Source organism: Gastrolobium bilobum, unplaced genomic scaffold (assembly GCF_033153095.1).
Source record: "Gastrolobium bilobum isolate Gb01-03AN ecotype WA unplaced genomic scaffold, APGP_CSIRO_Gbil_v1 utg19213, whole genome shotgun sequence".
NCBI lineage: Eukaryota > Viridiplantae > Streptophyta > Magnoliopsida > Fabales > Fabaceae > Gastrolobium > Gastrolobium bilobum.
In genome coordinates this window covers 89,418-105,344 of record NW_026898822.1, presented here as the reverse complement: position 1 = coordinate 105,344, position 15,927 = coordinate 89,418, and the positions used below count along the sequence as shown (strand labels likewise).

General features: G+C 30.6%; 1 protein-coding gene across 1 annotated transcript; it reads right to left on the bottom strand.

Moving 5' to 3' along the window:
- Positions 1-1,053: 1,053 nt before the first annotated feature.
- On the bottom strand, positions 1,054-6,048 carry LOC133284421 (SUN domain-containing protein 4). Its single transcript, XM_061481431.1, has 4 exons — positions 5,889-6,048; positions 3,575-4,830; positions 3,392-3,477; positions 1,054-1,300 (listed from the first exon to the last, which is right to left on the bottom strand). Exons 1-4 carry the CDS (start codon positions 6,046-6,048, stop codon positions 1,054-1,056), a joined length of 1,749 nt encoding a protein of 582 aa, XP_061337415.1.
- Between the last annotated feature and the right edge of the window lie 9,879 nt (positions 6,049-15,927).

The following is a 15,927-nucleotide window of genomic DNA, read 5'->3' as shown; positions in this document are numbered from 1 at the left end:
TATGTAAAATGAGATAAACATAACCCATATATATTAAAAAAATATTTCTACAACCACTTTAGATAAGGTTATCTACAGCTATCCAATAATTAAGGGTGTTTATGTAATTTTAGGTGAATTAATGAAGGGTGTTTAAGTAAAATGTATATAATAAAAGAATAAGTAAAATTACAGAAATATCCTTCATTAATTCACCTAAAATTATATAAACATCCTTCGTTAATCAAAACGACGTAGTTTTTGAAGTAGCTGTAGATAACCTTATCTAAAGTGGCTGTAGAAATATATATATATATATATATATATATATATATATATATATATATATATATATATATATATTGGCTTGATCAAAGTGAGAAAGACTGAAACGAAAACTACAGTAATTGTTAAAGTAAACTTTCCCCGTCTATTTTTGCAAAGATTTTTTTTTTTTTTTTAATTTACAAAACTGGCCGATTTATAAGCTGAAATGTTCACTGATTTTAGCCAAATTTAACTAATCAGAGTATCGGATTACTCTACTTAAACCAGTTCAATCAAGCATGTTATTACTTCAACCAGTTCAATTGAGCATGTTTTCAAAACTGTAGTCATAAGTGCAATTTGATTACTGAAGTCACCACTTTCTCTGGGCGTTTATTTGAATTTGTTAGATATATTCCAATATGAATAGTGACGAAGTACCACGTCAGTTAGAAATGAATCAAGTAAATATTATATAAATGTGAAAGATCCATACATCTATTGCTTTAAGATTTTAGGTTGAAATCTAGTATTAGTTCATTTATTGTGATTTGTCACTTGACTAACCCATTGGTGGATATATCCTTTGCAAAGGATTTTGGACTCGCCGATTCTCATTCTTAACAGAATTGCTGTGGATCATTTTATTATATTTATTTTGGTGGTTGTGTGAGTAACAAAACTTCCTCACGCTAAGTGAAAAGTCTAACATTGTACCTTGAAAAAAGTTTTGGGATCTATAGAATGAAAACACAATTACCAAGAATCTTGCAGAAGATAATAAAACCTTGGTTTAAAAATAGTTTATCACAAAGTTAATATGAAAATAATAATGCTACAACTCAATAATAGGAGATACCAGGAAGAGGTACCTTGGCAAAATTTGCTGGAGTTAATTGTTCTATCAAAACTTAGTACTCCATAGATGCTCATAACCATATCCAGAAATAGTCGTAATATAGCAAGCAATGAAAAAATAACACACACCAAAAACACAACTACACCTTTATTTTCCAAAGATACTTGATTTTCCCGGACCTGTTCAACCTCAGATCTGCATTATTAAAGAACAAAAATATTCAGATGCCAAGACAAAAAAAAATATTTATTTAAAAAAACACACACTATAAATTAATAGCATCAATGGCCAACAAAAACAGAATAATCTTCAAATTTCTTGACAAACAATGATAAATCAAAGGAGAATTAAAATTCAGGAATGATTAATTTAGGAATAATTAACCAAACAAGTTGATCACAATGTTCATAGTGTGATTAATGGGTTAACTATATATCAAATTAATTGAATACTTGTTTGGTTGATTGTTTTTGTAATGAAAACATATTTACCAAGAATTCTTAGGACAAGACTCCTCTAAAGTGAGCTTGTCTCTAAAATGAGTAAATGAGGCTGTGTTTACCCTTGATTTAATTAAAAGTATATCATAATCTAAACTACTAAGATTTAAGGGTGGATAGAGTCTTACTCCTCACTTTTTTTGGAAATATCCAATGATTTGATTTATCGATTATCCAATTAATCCAGTTCGAGCACGGCCGGGACAAATACCAGATTCTTGCTAGAGTATTAAAGAGGTTTGTTTCTAATATTTCACACATAATTTGGCACTAAAGTGTTTATGAACGGGCTTTCATTTCTTATTTACTGGTTAAAAAGCACTTCTCATGATAATTGAACATCATGTTCTTCCTCTTTAACACAGGAACTACGTCTAGGAAGAGGAGAAATCAAGTAACCCTGTCTATCACATAACCCTGCCAGAGAAATGATCTCCCATTGTTTTTATTTTATTGGCTAAATTGATTCTTTACCCAATAAAATGAGACAAGATGGTAGGAAGAAAAGAATAGAAAGCAGATATGAACAAAAATTAGATATAGTATTTTTTTGGAAATATTCCATCGGTTCATCGCTTCGCGATTAGTCCGATTCGGGGCGGGTCCAGGATTAAGGCTTTAAACCCCTCCCAAAGGTGGTACTGGGGAGATTCGAACACATGCCCTCACCCCCACTAATAATAAAAAATTATGCATATGTCTACTAATAATAAAAAATTATTTTAACATTTATATATATATATATATATATATATATATATATATGAAAGTTGAAAGAAGTAAGAACAAATAGAAGTTTCATAAATTCAATAATTTGCTAAAAATGGCAAATATCATTCTAAATTTTATTTTGTACAATGTAGCAAATTTATATAAGCATTCAAAACTTTTATTTTTCATGTCTTCTATCACAAAACTGCATTTTAACTAAAATTATTTTAGAACTTCTATTAATTTTTGCCTTATGTTTCAAAAATCATAGAGACATTAATATGTGTCAGTTTGTTTGTAAATTTATTTGCTCTACGCATTGTCCTCAACCAATGAAAGCACTGGTTCAGTGACATCTGCTGCATTGTGCCCAACCAATGCTAGTTTGATCACTGCCTTCTTCAATTTATTGAGAAATTCTTCTATAGACTTTGTTTACACAACTTGTATAGACTATCAACATCAACAACACCTTTATCCCAAATTAATTGGGGTCGGTGGTAGATGAACCCAAATAAAAGACTATAAAAAGCTGAAATTACATTCTTTTAAAAGAAAAACAGCTTTCTGGAACATAAATATGTACCAAAATATATTTAAGAGTGACCATCTATTTTGGTCCTTGAAAGGTTGGATTGACATCACTTTGGTTCTTGATTTAGTCCCTCAATCATGAAAATATTGAGGAACTAGATTAATATCATTTCATATTATTAAGAGACTAAATTTATGTTAACTTTCAATATTAAGGACTGAATTGAATTCATTTTCTATTATTGTGGAAATAAATTGATGTCAAATTCTTTAGAGGACTAAATTCATGTCCCTCTGCATCTTTTAGGGACTATATTGATGTCAACCTAATCTTTCAGGGACCAAAATGGTAGTTTACTCTCTCTCTTTTTAATGAGAAAGATATTTGTGTAAACAAAGTCTACAGAAGAATTTTTCAAATAAGACTGGGAGCTGAATGAAAATTACTCTACAATTTTTGCTATTAAAGCGCTCTCAAATTAGTCTAGTTATTAAATCTTAACAAGCCCCTCGTAGTGGAAAATAAAAAAAAAGCTCTCACCTCAAAACAGCATTGTCCCTGAGTACATGATCCAATTGCACGGAAAAATGGGATTTCCAAGAATCTAGATCACTAACATCTTTCATCTGCAAAAAAAAAAATGAGTATAAAGTAAAATTATAGTGATGATTAATAACTATAGACAAATATTTACAAAAATATCCAGGAAGAAACTGAACATACTATAACATCTTGTTGGTCAAGGAAACTCCTAATGTCTCCTTTGATCTTCTGTAGAAGTATATCTTTTTCTCCTATGTCTTTGCTGTACTCTTTGAAAATAATAACATATCTAGAATTTAATTCTTCCATATACTGCTCCAAAACAGACAAATTTAAGTCTAGATAACGAACTTTCTGCATCAGAATCTTGAGAACTGTATCCCCAGGCATCCTGCCAACTTGGTTTTCTGAAGAGATTTCTGAAGCAGGATCAAGATTGATCCCTCTGGGAGTATTTTTCCGAATCTCATCATCCTCAGCAGAGCTAGGATGGGGAGACACTGCCCTCTTTTCACCATTACCTTCTCCAGATGCAAATGGACTATCATGAGTATATATCAAATCCTCCAGCATCCTCTCAATGGCATCCACACCATAAACTTCAACTATGCTCAGTGTGCAATAAAATTCTGAACCATAATGGCTTTGAAGATTCAACTTTAGGTATCTCACCCATTTTGGCTCCTGAAGAATAAACCTCTGAGCCTGCTTCACATTTGAGGCAGTAAAATTCCCGAGGAACTCCCAAACATCTGTTGGGTAGACCAAACTGCCATGCATTTCAAAATCTTTTAAATTGGAAGAATGGTGCTCAAAATTAGCTATTTCTATTGTATCTACTAAGGTTTCTTCTGAAAGTTCTATAATGACAAATTTCTCTTCTGAAGAACACGGATTTCGAAGATATTTGTCTTTGTTTCTGCTTAAGATATTAGAGGCACCTTTGGCTTCTTTATTAGAAGCTAACACTTTTGCCCCCTTTGATGCTGAAGCATAATTGTATTCTGCACCACCAGGCTCAACTCTATGCATTACACTTCCAGATGGACTGATGCCTGACTTGATTTTAGAAATAGTTGCCCTGCTCTTGAATTCATCAAGACCAAGAGGCACTGCTTGAGACAAGTGATCATATTTTTGCGCATCATTTTCATGTTTCGCAGCAGATTCAGATCTCTCAACTTCATGTTCCTCTCTATCAGTAGAAATGTAATTTTCTATATCACCAGGTTCAACATAGGCTACGCTTTCTCCACCGGAAAGTGACTCACCAATAAAACCATCAGTTTTGGCACCATCAGAGCAGAAAGTATCAGAAGGTATGTAGGCATCAGTCTCTTTAGTCAAATATTTATCAGCAGAATTAGTGTTTTCAAACTGTCTGTGCTCATCTTCATTCCAATTTGATACGCCATTCAGAACTTCTCCAGATCCGTCTACATATAAAGATAATAAGCTGACTAAATAAGAACAAGCAAACAGAACTTTTGCAGTAATACACAAACCTGAACCTCTGCTTGTTTATATTGGTAAGCATGGAAAGTAATTGTAAATCTAATAATGAAATTGTCAGATTTTATTCAACTACTTACATATCAATGGAAAGGCTTCACACCATCAATATCTAAGTAGTTGAAGTTTCACAAACAACTGAGCAAAGGAAGAAAAGGATTGTAGAAGTTCTTGTACCAAAAAAAAAAAGGATTGTAGAAGTTCTAGAAATTTTAATTTTTTAGATTAGTCACTATTGTGATAATAGCTATTTCCTAATTGATAGCTGAGACTGGAAAATGATATGCTACTTTTTCCATTGCATTGTATTTATGCTTCTCTACTTTTAACGAAATTACATATGATAAATGTTAAGTGCAAATGGAGTGCGGCATTCATTTTTCTTTTTTGCTTTTTCTAGCTCCACTCCTGGTTTAATCAATGATTTCAAGATCAATCACTGTAAAAAGCAGCAAATTTTCTTCAAACTTATTTTCAGCCTCAATATTTTTTAACTTTCCCATCCTAGTCTTCCACAAATCTAAGTTGAGCCCATTGACCCCGTAATAAGTAATACCCTCTGATAATCAAACACACTGCTAGAAGAAATTACTCTTAAGTTCTTAGCCATAAAATAGTAATCATTAACTCAACCTATAACCCCTACTGAAATTTTTTTACAGCATAAAACCCCTAATAAATTGGAAGCATAAAGCTTCCGATGCAATTGTACTCTTAAAAAACACATGGATAACAGTTAATATCTGTGTTAAAAGACAAGAAATAAATTCTCTACAACTTACAAGATCTATTCTAACAAAGAACATATAGGCCAACTGATGCAAAACTTGCAGTTCAATCACAAAACAAGGCCATTAAGCCATCTACCAAAACCATTATGCAATGGAAATCCATAAGCAAAAATAATGCCAAGTAGAAAAGGAATCTCATTAACAGGATACCTCAATAGCTAAAAACAAAGCAAACAGAAAACAAAAGATACCTCCGTAACCATGGCTATGACTTATCCATAAGCTGAAGAGGAAGACTAGGCCCCATAAAACAAAAACCAACGACAAAGAAACTTTATACAGATAGTTTCTCCCAATTGTAGCCTTCTCTATAGCCCTTCTTTCCAGAATAGCTTTACGTGATCTCTGCATTGTACATCAATCCAATTCAGTACACAAGCCCTGCAAAAGGCAACACATCTTTTCCCTTATTCAAAGCTCAATCAGATGTAAAAGGGTATCATTTAACTTTTCATTTAAGCAAAGCGCCACAGATAAAATAAGGCTCATCTCTATGGGATCAAAACAATGCATGGTCATATATATTAGAAATAAAAATTGAAGTTGCTTATAAAATAAGGCTCATCTATATGGGATCAAAACAATGCAAGGGCATATATATCTGAAAGTCAATGCAGTAAAATACAAATATTACATTCCCACCAATTAAAGAAGAAAAGTTCAATTCTAAGCGAAGCTTCAAGGGACAACCATCTCTCCATTTCAGGAAGTGATTTTTTCAATATCACAAATCCATCTTAATAGTAAAGCAAAAGAATAGCCCTTCATAGGAAATGGAATAACATGCCACCAAAATAGATAAAGACAAGAATTGATCCCTAAACACACAGTTGATCCCAACAGCCAAAAAAAAAGACCCCAATTCAAACTGAAGCAACACAACAAGCATTTTTTTACCTCAAACAAATAATTATTATTATTAACAAAGACAAATAAGCACTACTATACTGAAAAGGGTCATCTAACAGATACCTATAAAGAACAGAAACGGCATAAAATCTCAAAGGGTCATAAAAAAAAAACTAGAATTCAAGCTCAAACACATAGAATCACATGTGGGATCCAAATCACAGAGAGAAGAGCTCAAAGAAACATTGAATTGTGACCTTTGGGATAGAAAAAGCAGTGAACTTGGGTCATTGGGAAATTCAGCAGAGATTGTAGTTGATGATATCTATATGGGAATCATTGAGAAGAGTGAGAGAAGCAAATGGGGTTTGTAGAAGAAGCAACATAGTGCGTGGAAACTTGTCTTGTTGAGTCCTTTTAAATTCAAAATGTTGAGCGTTACTGTTGCTGAAACAATAGAAAAATGTTATTTTAATGGTAAATATTTAATCACTTTTGAATACATTAATGTTAATTATCACTTTATCTTATTTAATAATTACTTCTAAATCTAGTTTTTCTCTGTGTTTTTTTTTTTTTTTAACTTGGTCAAGGTTGAAGATTTTTATCTGTGTTTTATTCAAAATGTTATATATTCTTAAAAAAAAAATTCTTGAAATTTGATGGTCAATATTTATTAACTTTGAATACATTAGTCTTAATTATCAATTTATCTTATTTAATAATCACTTATGAATGTATAAGTAAGAATTTGTTATACGACTTTTATTTATTCCTACAACTGTTTAGGTGTCTACCAAATGTAGCTAAAAACAATAAATATATGGAAACTCAGTAAGGTAAGGATTAAAACAAAAATAATGCAGTAATCTCCTTGTAAAGAAAGTAGAAAATAGTTTAAGTATATAATCTAATGCAATATTTAAAGAGAGTCATACCAAATAGTGGTAGTTGAGATCTATGAAGCACTGACATTTCAAAAATCCTGACGTGTCGTGTCCGACACTTCCCGACACTCTGACACTTTCTGACACTCCAACACGGTAGAAACTCAAAAAATGGTTCAAAGGTTGTATTGCGTTTTTGGATCCAACTATTAGATTCGTTGAATTACGATTACGATTTTATTGAGTTTAATATAAATATTTGGGATATCTTATGCTTCTTTGCAAAATTAATGGGTATTATAAGTTTAACTTCATTTTTTTGTTAAATTATTAAATATTAAATATAATATACACTACATAAATTAAAAATATTATTTAATATAAAAACATGTCCTAACGTGTCGAAATCTAATATTTTTTAGAATTAACGTGTCATAGTATCCTGTCGTGTCGTGTCCCGTGTCCCGTGTCGGTATCAGTGCTACATAGGTTGGGATGGATGTAATGGAGTTGAGTAAGTGAAAAAAAAAAAAGAATCTTGGTTCGATCTCCACATGTCACTTTCGAAAGGGGTTTAAATATCTTCATTCCTGACCCGCTCTGCACTCTGAATTAGTCACATAATCGGCTTAATTGAAAAATCTCATTTTCAAAGTGTACTAATCATATTTAACTAATAATATAAGGGTTCACTTTTTCTATAGTCAATGTAGGTAACTTATCTACATTTAGCCCAAAACAACGTCGTTTTGAGGTGGAAATTAAGGTATTTTTGTAATTATAATTTATTTCAGGGTTATAATAGTCTTTTTCATTATAATTTTTTAATTTTTCAACCCAAAACGACGTTGTTTTGGAAGTGAATGTAGATAACTTATCTACATTCATTGTAGAAATATTAAAGCCATAATATAATGGGGAAAGATCTGTTGATTAAATCTTACTTTCCATCTTAACCGTTGATTTCTGTATATCTGATAATTATAATTTATTGAATTAAACTTATTAATTTATTATTAATCCCTGATTAATTATCACTACTAAATACACCGAGATCAAAATTTATTCTTATACTAGATCAAAATATCTCTGCCCGTAAAATAATATAGAAAAGTAATACGGAATAGGTTATTCTACCAACTATTTTTTTATCTACCTTTGTCTACCACTTTAAAACACCATTAGATCAGAATCTTAACTGATATTTATTTTTCTCTCTCTTCTTGAGATTTTAATCTAACGGTGTTGGAGGTAGGGTTGGCAAAACGGGCCAACCAGGCTCAACCCGACGTAACCCGCGTTCAACCTGAAAAAAACGAGTCGGGTTAGGGTTGACTCGAAAAATAAACGAGCCAGAAAACTCAACCCGACCTGAATCGGGTTAGGGTTGGCTCGAAAAAATGGAAAAAAAAATTCCATTGATGCTATAACTTCTAAATTTTTTTCCTAAATTAGTAATTCATTCAATACAAAGATATTATACAGATAAATCATAGAAAATTTTGCATTTGGACTTGGATTTATCGACAGTTGGCACCACATTCACATTGTCACACATACTATAAAAAAGGTCCTTAATGTACGATTTTGAACTTATTAGCAGCTGCAGGGTATTTTTGTTTGGGTCTTTGGAGTTGTGATTTTAGGTTTTAGCTTTTCACTTTACGTTCATTAATTTTTATACTTTTATATTAAAAAAAACTATAACCCGCGAGCCAACCCATTTGACCCGTGGGTTGGCTCAATTTTTTTTTAGCTGACTCGAGTTACTAACTCATTTTTCCTAACCTAACCCGGCTCATTTTAGCCGGGTTACGAGGCAACCCGATGAGTTGACTCATTTTTGCCAAGCCTAATTGGAGGATGGTAGGCAAAGATAGACAGAAAATGTGGTATGTAGAATAACCTATCCCAAATGTTAAATAATACCAAAGATTTTTAACAAAACTAATTACGCACGCGTAAATTTTAAAATATGGGGGAAACTTGAAGGTTGATATTCTCTAATTTCATTGGTTAAAGTATAAAGCTACACCTGTTGTGGCTAAACTCATAAAATATAGAACTATTCTATAATATATCTAATATAATAGTATTATTATACCAAAAAAAAAAATGTCTGTTTGCGAATTTCATGACATATATCAGTTTCAAAGAAATCATTTAAAAATCAATATCATGTCAAACATGAAATTAACTATATTTTATTAAAAAATTAAAACTACTAATTTTTTATTATTTTGTAATATATTGATAAAATTCTATATTGTTTCGTAACTCACACTTGTGATAGTTTAAGAATATATAAGGGATTTGATGTTTGTAAAATAATGGTAATTGCCATCATGATTAACTAACATTTGTCCGTTACAAATAATTTCTCATAATCTAGGATTATATAAGAGATCTGACGTTATGGCAATTGCTACAATGAGCATTTAATATTTGTCTTTTACGAATAATGTCTCTTCGAAAGAGTTATAGCTGTCTGTTTCATTATTGTATTTTATACATTTGATGCTAAATTTACAAATTATTTTTCCACTGAATTTTTTTTAATTATTTTTCTCCGATGATATCTGTTATTATTAACTTTGAAATTTTAAAATTGATTATTTTTTTTATTTACAAACTCTGTGATTACTCCATTTCGTAAGTTTGATGTCAAAAGTTCAAATCATTAACTTTCATTTCAAATGGCACGCTCCCATAATTTCATTTTATTCATTCATTTCACGCCTTTTGACCTTAGTAGTTCAATTTTAATAACCTTTCACTCGAATAATTTTTTGGTGAAAGAAATTACCTATGTAATGCATAATGACGCGACATGTAGTGTATGACGTTGAGAAATGATAGCATACAAGCCGCGTCCTTTACAAGTTTTCTGGCCAATCAAACTGATTGATGGACTGGAACGCGCATATAGGGGATCATGTTTCTTGGTGATAATACACCAGTCGCGTGCTTAACATTTTATTTGAAAATTAAAGAAAATACAACAGTTACGATTTATAATTATATTATAAAATGGTTTCTTTTCATAAACTCAATTTGGGAAGCAAAAATATTAAATGGTATAGAATGAATAAGAATACAGTTAATTCATTATTATTTTAAACAACTATACTAATTTATATAAGGGAGGGAACTCAGACATGCTAAAACTTAACAAGAATAAAATGAAAATTTATATACGATTTTAATGGGACAATGATATATGGTTTTAATATGGAGTATGACCACAAGAATATATGTTTTTTTCGTAAAGGTACATAAAAAATAAATTTTATCTACTTAAATATAAAACAGTAATAAAGTTTAATAATATTAATATAGCATCTTTAACAATTTTAATAGATTAATTACAAATATAATAAGTTGTTTCTGATAATAAAATAAATTGTAGTAATATAAATAATATCTAAGATTTTTAGCCAAAAAATATGGGACTTTTAAACAACGTAAAAATACAATTATGCATAAAATACTAAACCACTAACCTAAGATATTTAATAATATAAATATAGCATTTTTAACAATTTTTATAACTACCTAATACAATAATAATAACATCTTATGCAATTAAATACAATCATAATATTTTTAGGTTAGTGGAATCCTAAATTTGATAATTTGTTTTTGTTTATATTATTATGATTGTATTTAATTGCATAAGATGTTATTATTATTGTATTAGGTACTTTATAAAAATTGTTAAAAGTGCTATATTTATATTATTAAATATCTTAGGTTAGTGGTTTAGTATTTTATGCATAATTGTATTTTTACGTTGTTTAAAAGTCCCATATTTTTTGGCTAAAAATCTTAGATATTATTTATAAGGAGGGGTTATATTTACAACCCAAATAGTTTACAAACTCTTACAACTATATCTTAATCGTTGATTTCTGTCAATCAACGGTTATCATTTATTGTGAATTAATAATTAATTAATAAATTTAATTTGTAAAAATCTTAACCGTTGATTGACGAAAACCGACGGTTAAGATATAATTCTAAGAAGTTGTAAACGAAAATAGGTTATAAGTATAACCTTCCCCTTATTTATATTATTACAATTTTTTATTTAGTATCAGAAACAGCTTATTATATTTGTATTAATTAATCTATTAAAATTGTTAAAGATGCTAGATTAATATTATTAAACTTTATTACTGTTTTATATTTAAGTAGATAAAATTTATCTTTTATGTACCTTTACGAAAAAAACATATATTCTTATGTTCATACTCCATATTAAAATCATATATCATTGTCCCATTAAAATCGTATATAAATTTTCATTTTATTCTTGTTAAGTTTTAGTATGTCTGAGTTCCCACCCTTATATAAATTAGTATAGTTGTTTAAAATAATAATGAATTAACTGTATTCTTATTCATTCTATACCATTTAATATTTTTGCTTCCCAAATTGAGTTTATGAAAAGAAACCATTTTATAATATAATTATAAATCGTAACTGTTGTATTTTCTTTAATTTTCAAATAAAATGTTAAGCAAGTGGCTGGTGTACTATCTCCAAGAAACATGATCCCCTATATGACGCGTTCTAGTCCATCAATCAGCTTGATTAGTCAGTATGCTATCATTTCTGAACGTGATACCCTACATGCCGTGTCCTTATGCATTACATAGGTAATTCTTTTTACCAAGAAATTATTCCGGTGAAAGGTTATTAAAATTGAACTACTAGGGCATGTTTGATGCATAGTATAGGATAATGTTTGATAGTATAAGACCTGATAGTATAAGGTCTGATTGTATAATACCTGATTGAATTTTAATACTATCCAGCGTTTGGCACGGTATTATATAAAATAATATATTGTATAAGATAATATCATTTAGTATTTGATAATGCACTGTATAATACTATAAAGGATAAAAATAAATATTTTTAATAAAAATATCCTTTAATAAAGAATTTATATAATTCTTCAAAAAATGTCATATGATATTAATTTTTATAAAAATTTATTGATCAATGTGTCCAAAATATAAATTAATTTTTATAAAAATAAAAATATTCAATATTTAAAAATTAATATATTGAAAAATTAATTTTTACTTTAATAGATTAATATTAAAATAAATATATTAATTTTTGAGAATTACATTGGTCAACGATGTTAATACATCAATCTCTTATCAGGTCTTATCTCTCCCCCTTAGGTCGGATTAAGTTATACATCGTTTTGATGTATTAAGAAATTCTGCTGTATAAGCTTATACTATACGATGGTCACACCAAACAACTAAAAATGTCATAACATATAGTATAAACTTATACTATTAAGCCTTATATGTAACACCAAACACACCCCTAAGGTCAAAAGGCCTTCATTCCATTAGTTTCATAACACAACGTTAGTGACAGGGTTTACTTATTTGTTTAATCTAATCCACTCATAAGTACAAAGTTATATAAATAAAAAATATATTATCAATATGATCCAACCTAACTCAATAATTATCTATGTGCAGATTAGGTTTACGTAACAATCACAACCTAATTATAAATAAAAATAAAAATAGTGTAATATTTCTCTTATAATCTGAATTTATTTTATTTCACTTCGTTCTATTATCATTTTCATTATATTTCCTTTTTTTGTTGAAAAATCAATCCAAAAAAGCAAACATCACTTCTTTCCTAACATAGCTTTGACTACATGAAGATAATCTTTTTCTGCATTAACGGAAAGAAGCCGCAACTTGGTAACTGGTTTAGGAGACAATCAAGGCCAAACTTGAAAATTAGTGCGTGTTCAGTGGGATATATAAGATCTGATAGTATAAATTTATATTATACATTATGATATTTTTAGTTGTTTGGTATGACCATCGTATAATATAAGCTTATACAACAAAATTTCTTTATACATCAAAATGATGTATAACTTAATCAGGTATAGAAGGATAGAATTAGGCTTGATAAGAAATTGATGTATTAACCAATGCAATTTTCAAGAATTAATATATTATTTTAATATTAAAATAAAAAATAATTTTTCAATATATAAATTTTTAAAATATTGGAGACTCTTATTTTTATAAAAATTAATATATTTTTTGTATATACTTGATATATTTGGGAGAATTATATAAATTAATTATTAAAAGATATTTTTGTCAAAAATATTTATTTATATTCTATCTAGTATTATACAGGACATTATCAAATATTCAATGATATTATCTTATACAGTATCGTATCAAACGCTGAATAGTATTAAAATTTAATCAAGTCTTATATAATTAGACCTTATACTATCAGATCTTATAATATCAAACATTATCTTATATCATGTACTAAACATGCCCTTAATCTACAAATTTTTTAGTTGTATGAATTCCATGCTTATTTAGTGAGGTTTTGTTTCTGTTAGATTAAAAGGTAAACCAAGATTTTTTTTTCAAAAATATATATATACTTTGGGAAAAGTGTTTGTCATTTTAAATGACATAACACTACGTCCTTCTAAGAAAGAGACAAAAACAGAAAAAAAATTATTTAAATTTAAATTAAAAAAAACCATCCACTTTCTCTCTCCCATGATTTTTATTTTTCTGTGTCTATCTCTCTCCTAAAATGACATAACTTATGTCATTTAAAATGACAAACACCAAACCCATATACTTTTTAGAGTGAATACCCTTTTTAGTCCCTGAAAATTTTTGCGAAGCACAATTTAGTCCCTCGGTTTAAAAAAGTCACATTTCAGTGTCTGATTTTTGAAAAAAAGGGACACGTTTATCCTTCTGTTAAGTGGAAAGTGACGGCCCTGTTGACGGACGCCACCTGGAACGTTAAGTGGCTGAGTCACTAACGCCCTGCCCACGTGGAGAGAAAAGGAACGACGTCGTTTTACATTGGAAGGTTGTATCAGGTATTTCAGAAAGGGAACGACGTCGTTTGAGGAATGGCATGTGAGTTGATCTACACCTGTTGTTGACTCAGTTGACACAGTCACACAAGTCGTCCATACCCGGCATTTCCTCCCCCATTTCCTCAGCTCGTGAGCTTCAGTTGCAGTGAAGGTTGGTGACCCACGGTGGTTTGTTGCTGTACGTGGCTTCTGCAGTTGGAAGCTTGTGGAAGTAGTGTGGTTTAAGTTGAAGAGATCGTTAAACGGTTGTGACTCTTGTTACTGTCGTGCAAGGTACGTGAAATTCGTTTCTTTGTTTATTATCTGCGGTCCCTCTTTCGTATTTAAAATGGTGTTTTTGCTTAATGTGGTCCCCCATGTGTGGTTAAGGAATGACAAAGTTAGGGTTTTTTTTAATGTGGTCCCCTTTGGTTGAATCTTTTTGGAACTTGTTGCATGTGGTCCCCCATTTGTTATTTTAAGTTGGTGTGTGTAGTGATTACCAAAAAAGCCCCAAATTTATTTATGACAGTGTCGTGGAATTAGTTTTATGCAGCCATTAAAAAAGCCCTAAAGCCATATTGTTAAGTAGTGATTACTTGTATGATATTGTAAATTAATATGATGGTAGTGTAAAAAATGATTATGTTCTGTTTTATATGGAGATGGATCAGTATATAGTCATGAGATATCATCATGGTGGTGTGTTGGTTAGGAATGATGAAGGGAAGCTGAATTATGTGAATGGGAGAGTGGATGATTTACCAGAAATGGATGGAGACTATGTAAACCTTTGTGACCTTGAAGCTCTGTTCAAGGGGTATGGTTACCACAAATGTAGGCGGATGTGGTGGTTGAAGCCTGGTGAGAGTGATTTAGAGGTTGAGTTGCATCTTCTTGAAAAAGATTCTGATATTTTGCAAATGGTCAAGGCTGCCTTAAGTAATGGGAACAAAATAGACATATATTTTGATGGTTGCATTGCAATTCCTGAGATTTTGGGTGGGGCTGCAGATCCAACCCCTCCTGAAAGTGCTGATGAGGAGGGGGTATTAGGTGATTCAGTTGACAGTTTGTCTGACTCCCATATGACTCTCGATGATGAATATGAAGAGGGGGAAGGCAATGGATTGTCAAGTGATTCATATGACAGTGTAGAAGACGAGCCTTATAAGCCTCCGCCACCGGGTGTTGAAGACGATACAGATGATGAACCAATTATTGCATTGAAAAAGAAGGTGAAAGGAAAGAAGGAAAAAAAGACAGTTAACAATTCTGAGGATGAGCAGAATATGTCATTTGAAGATCAAGGCTATGGTTACAATTCTGAAGAATTGAAGACTCCACCTTCAAGTGGGGATGAGGAGGTTGAAAGGGAAGTGTTTCCTAAGTTTAATGAGGACCAGCCCTTTGGTTTAGTACAGCTCGAGCTTGGAATGGAGTTTGCCAGTTTGGAGCACTTTAAACAAGGTGTCAAAGACTACAATATAAGTCTTGGGAGGCAGTTTGTATGGCTTAAGAATGACAAGGTAAGATCAAGAGCCAAGTGCTCAAATGCTGACTGTGAGTGGATGATATATTGTTCTTGGAGCAACAAAT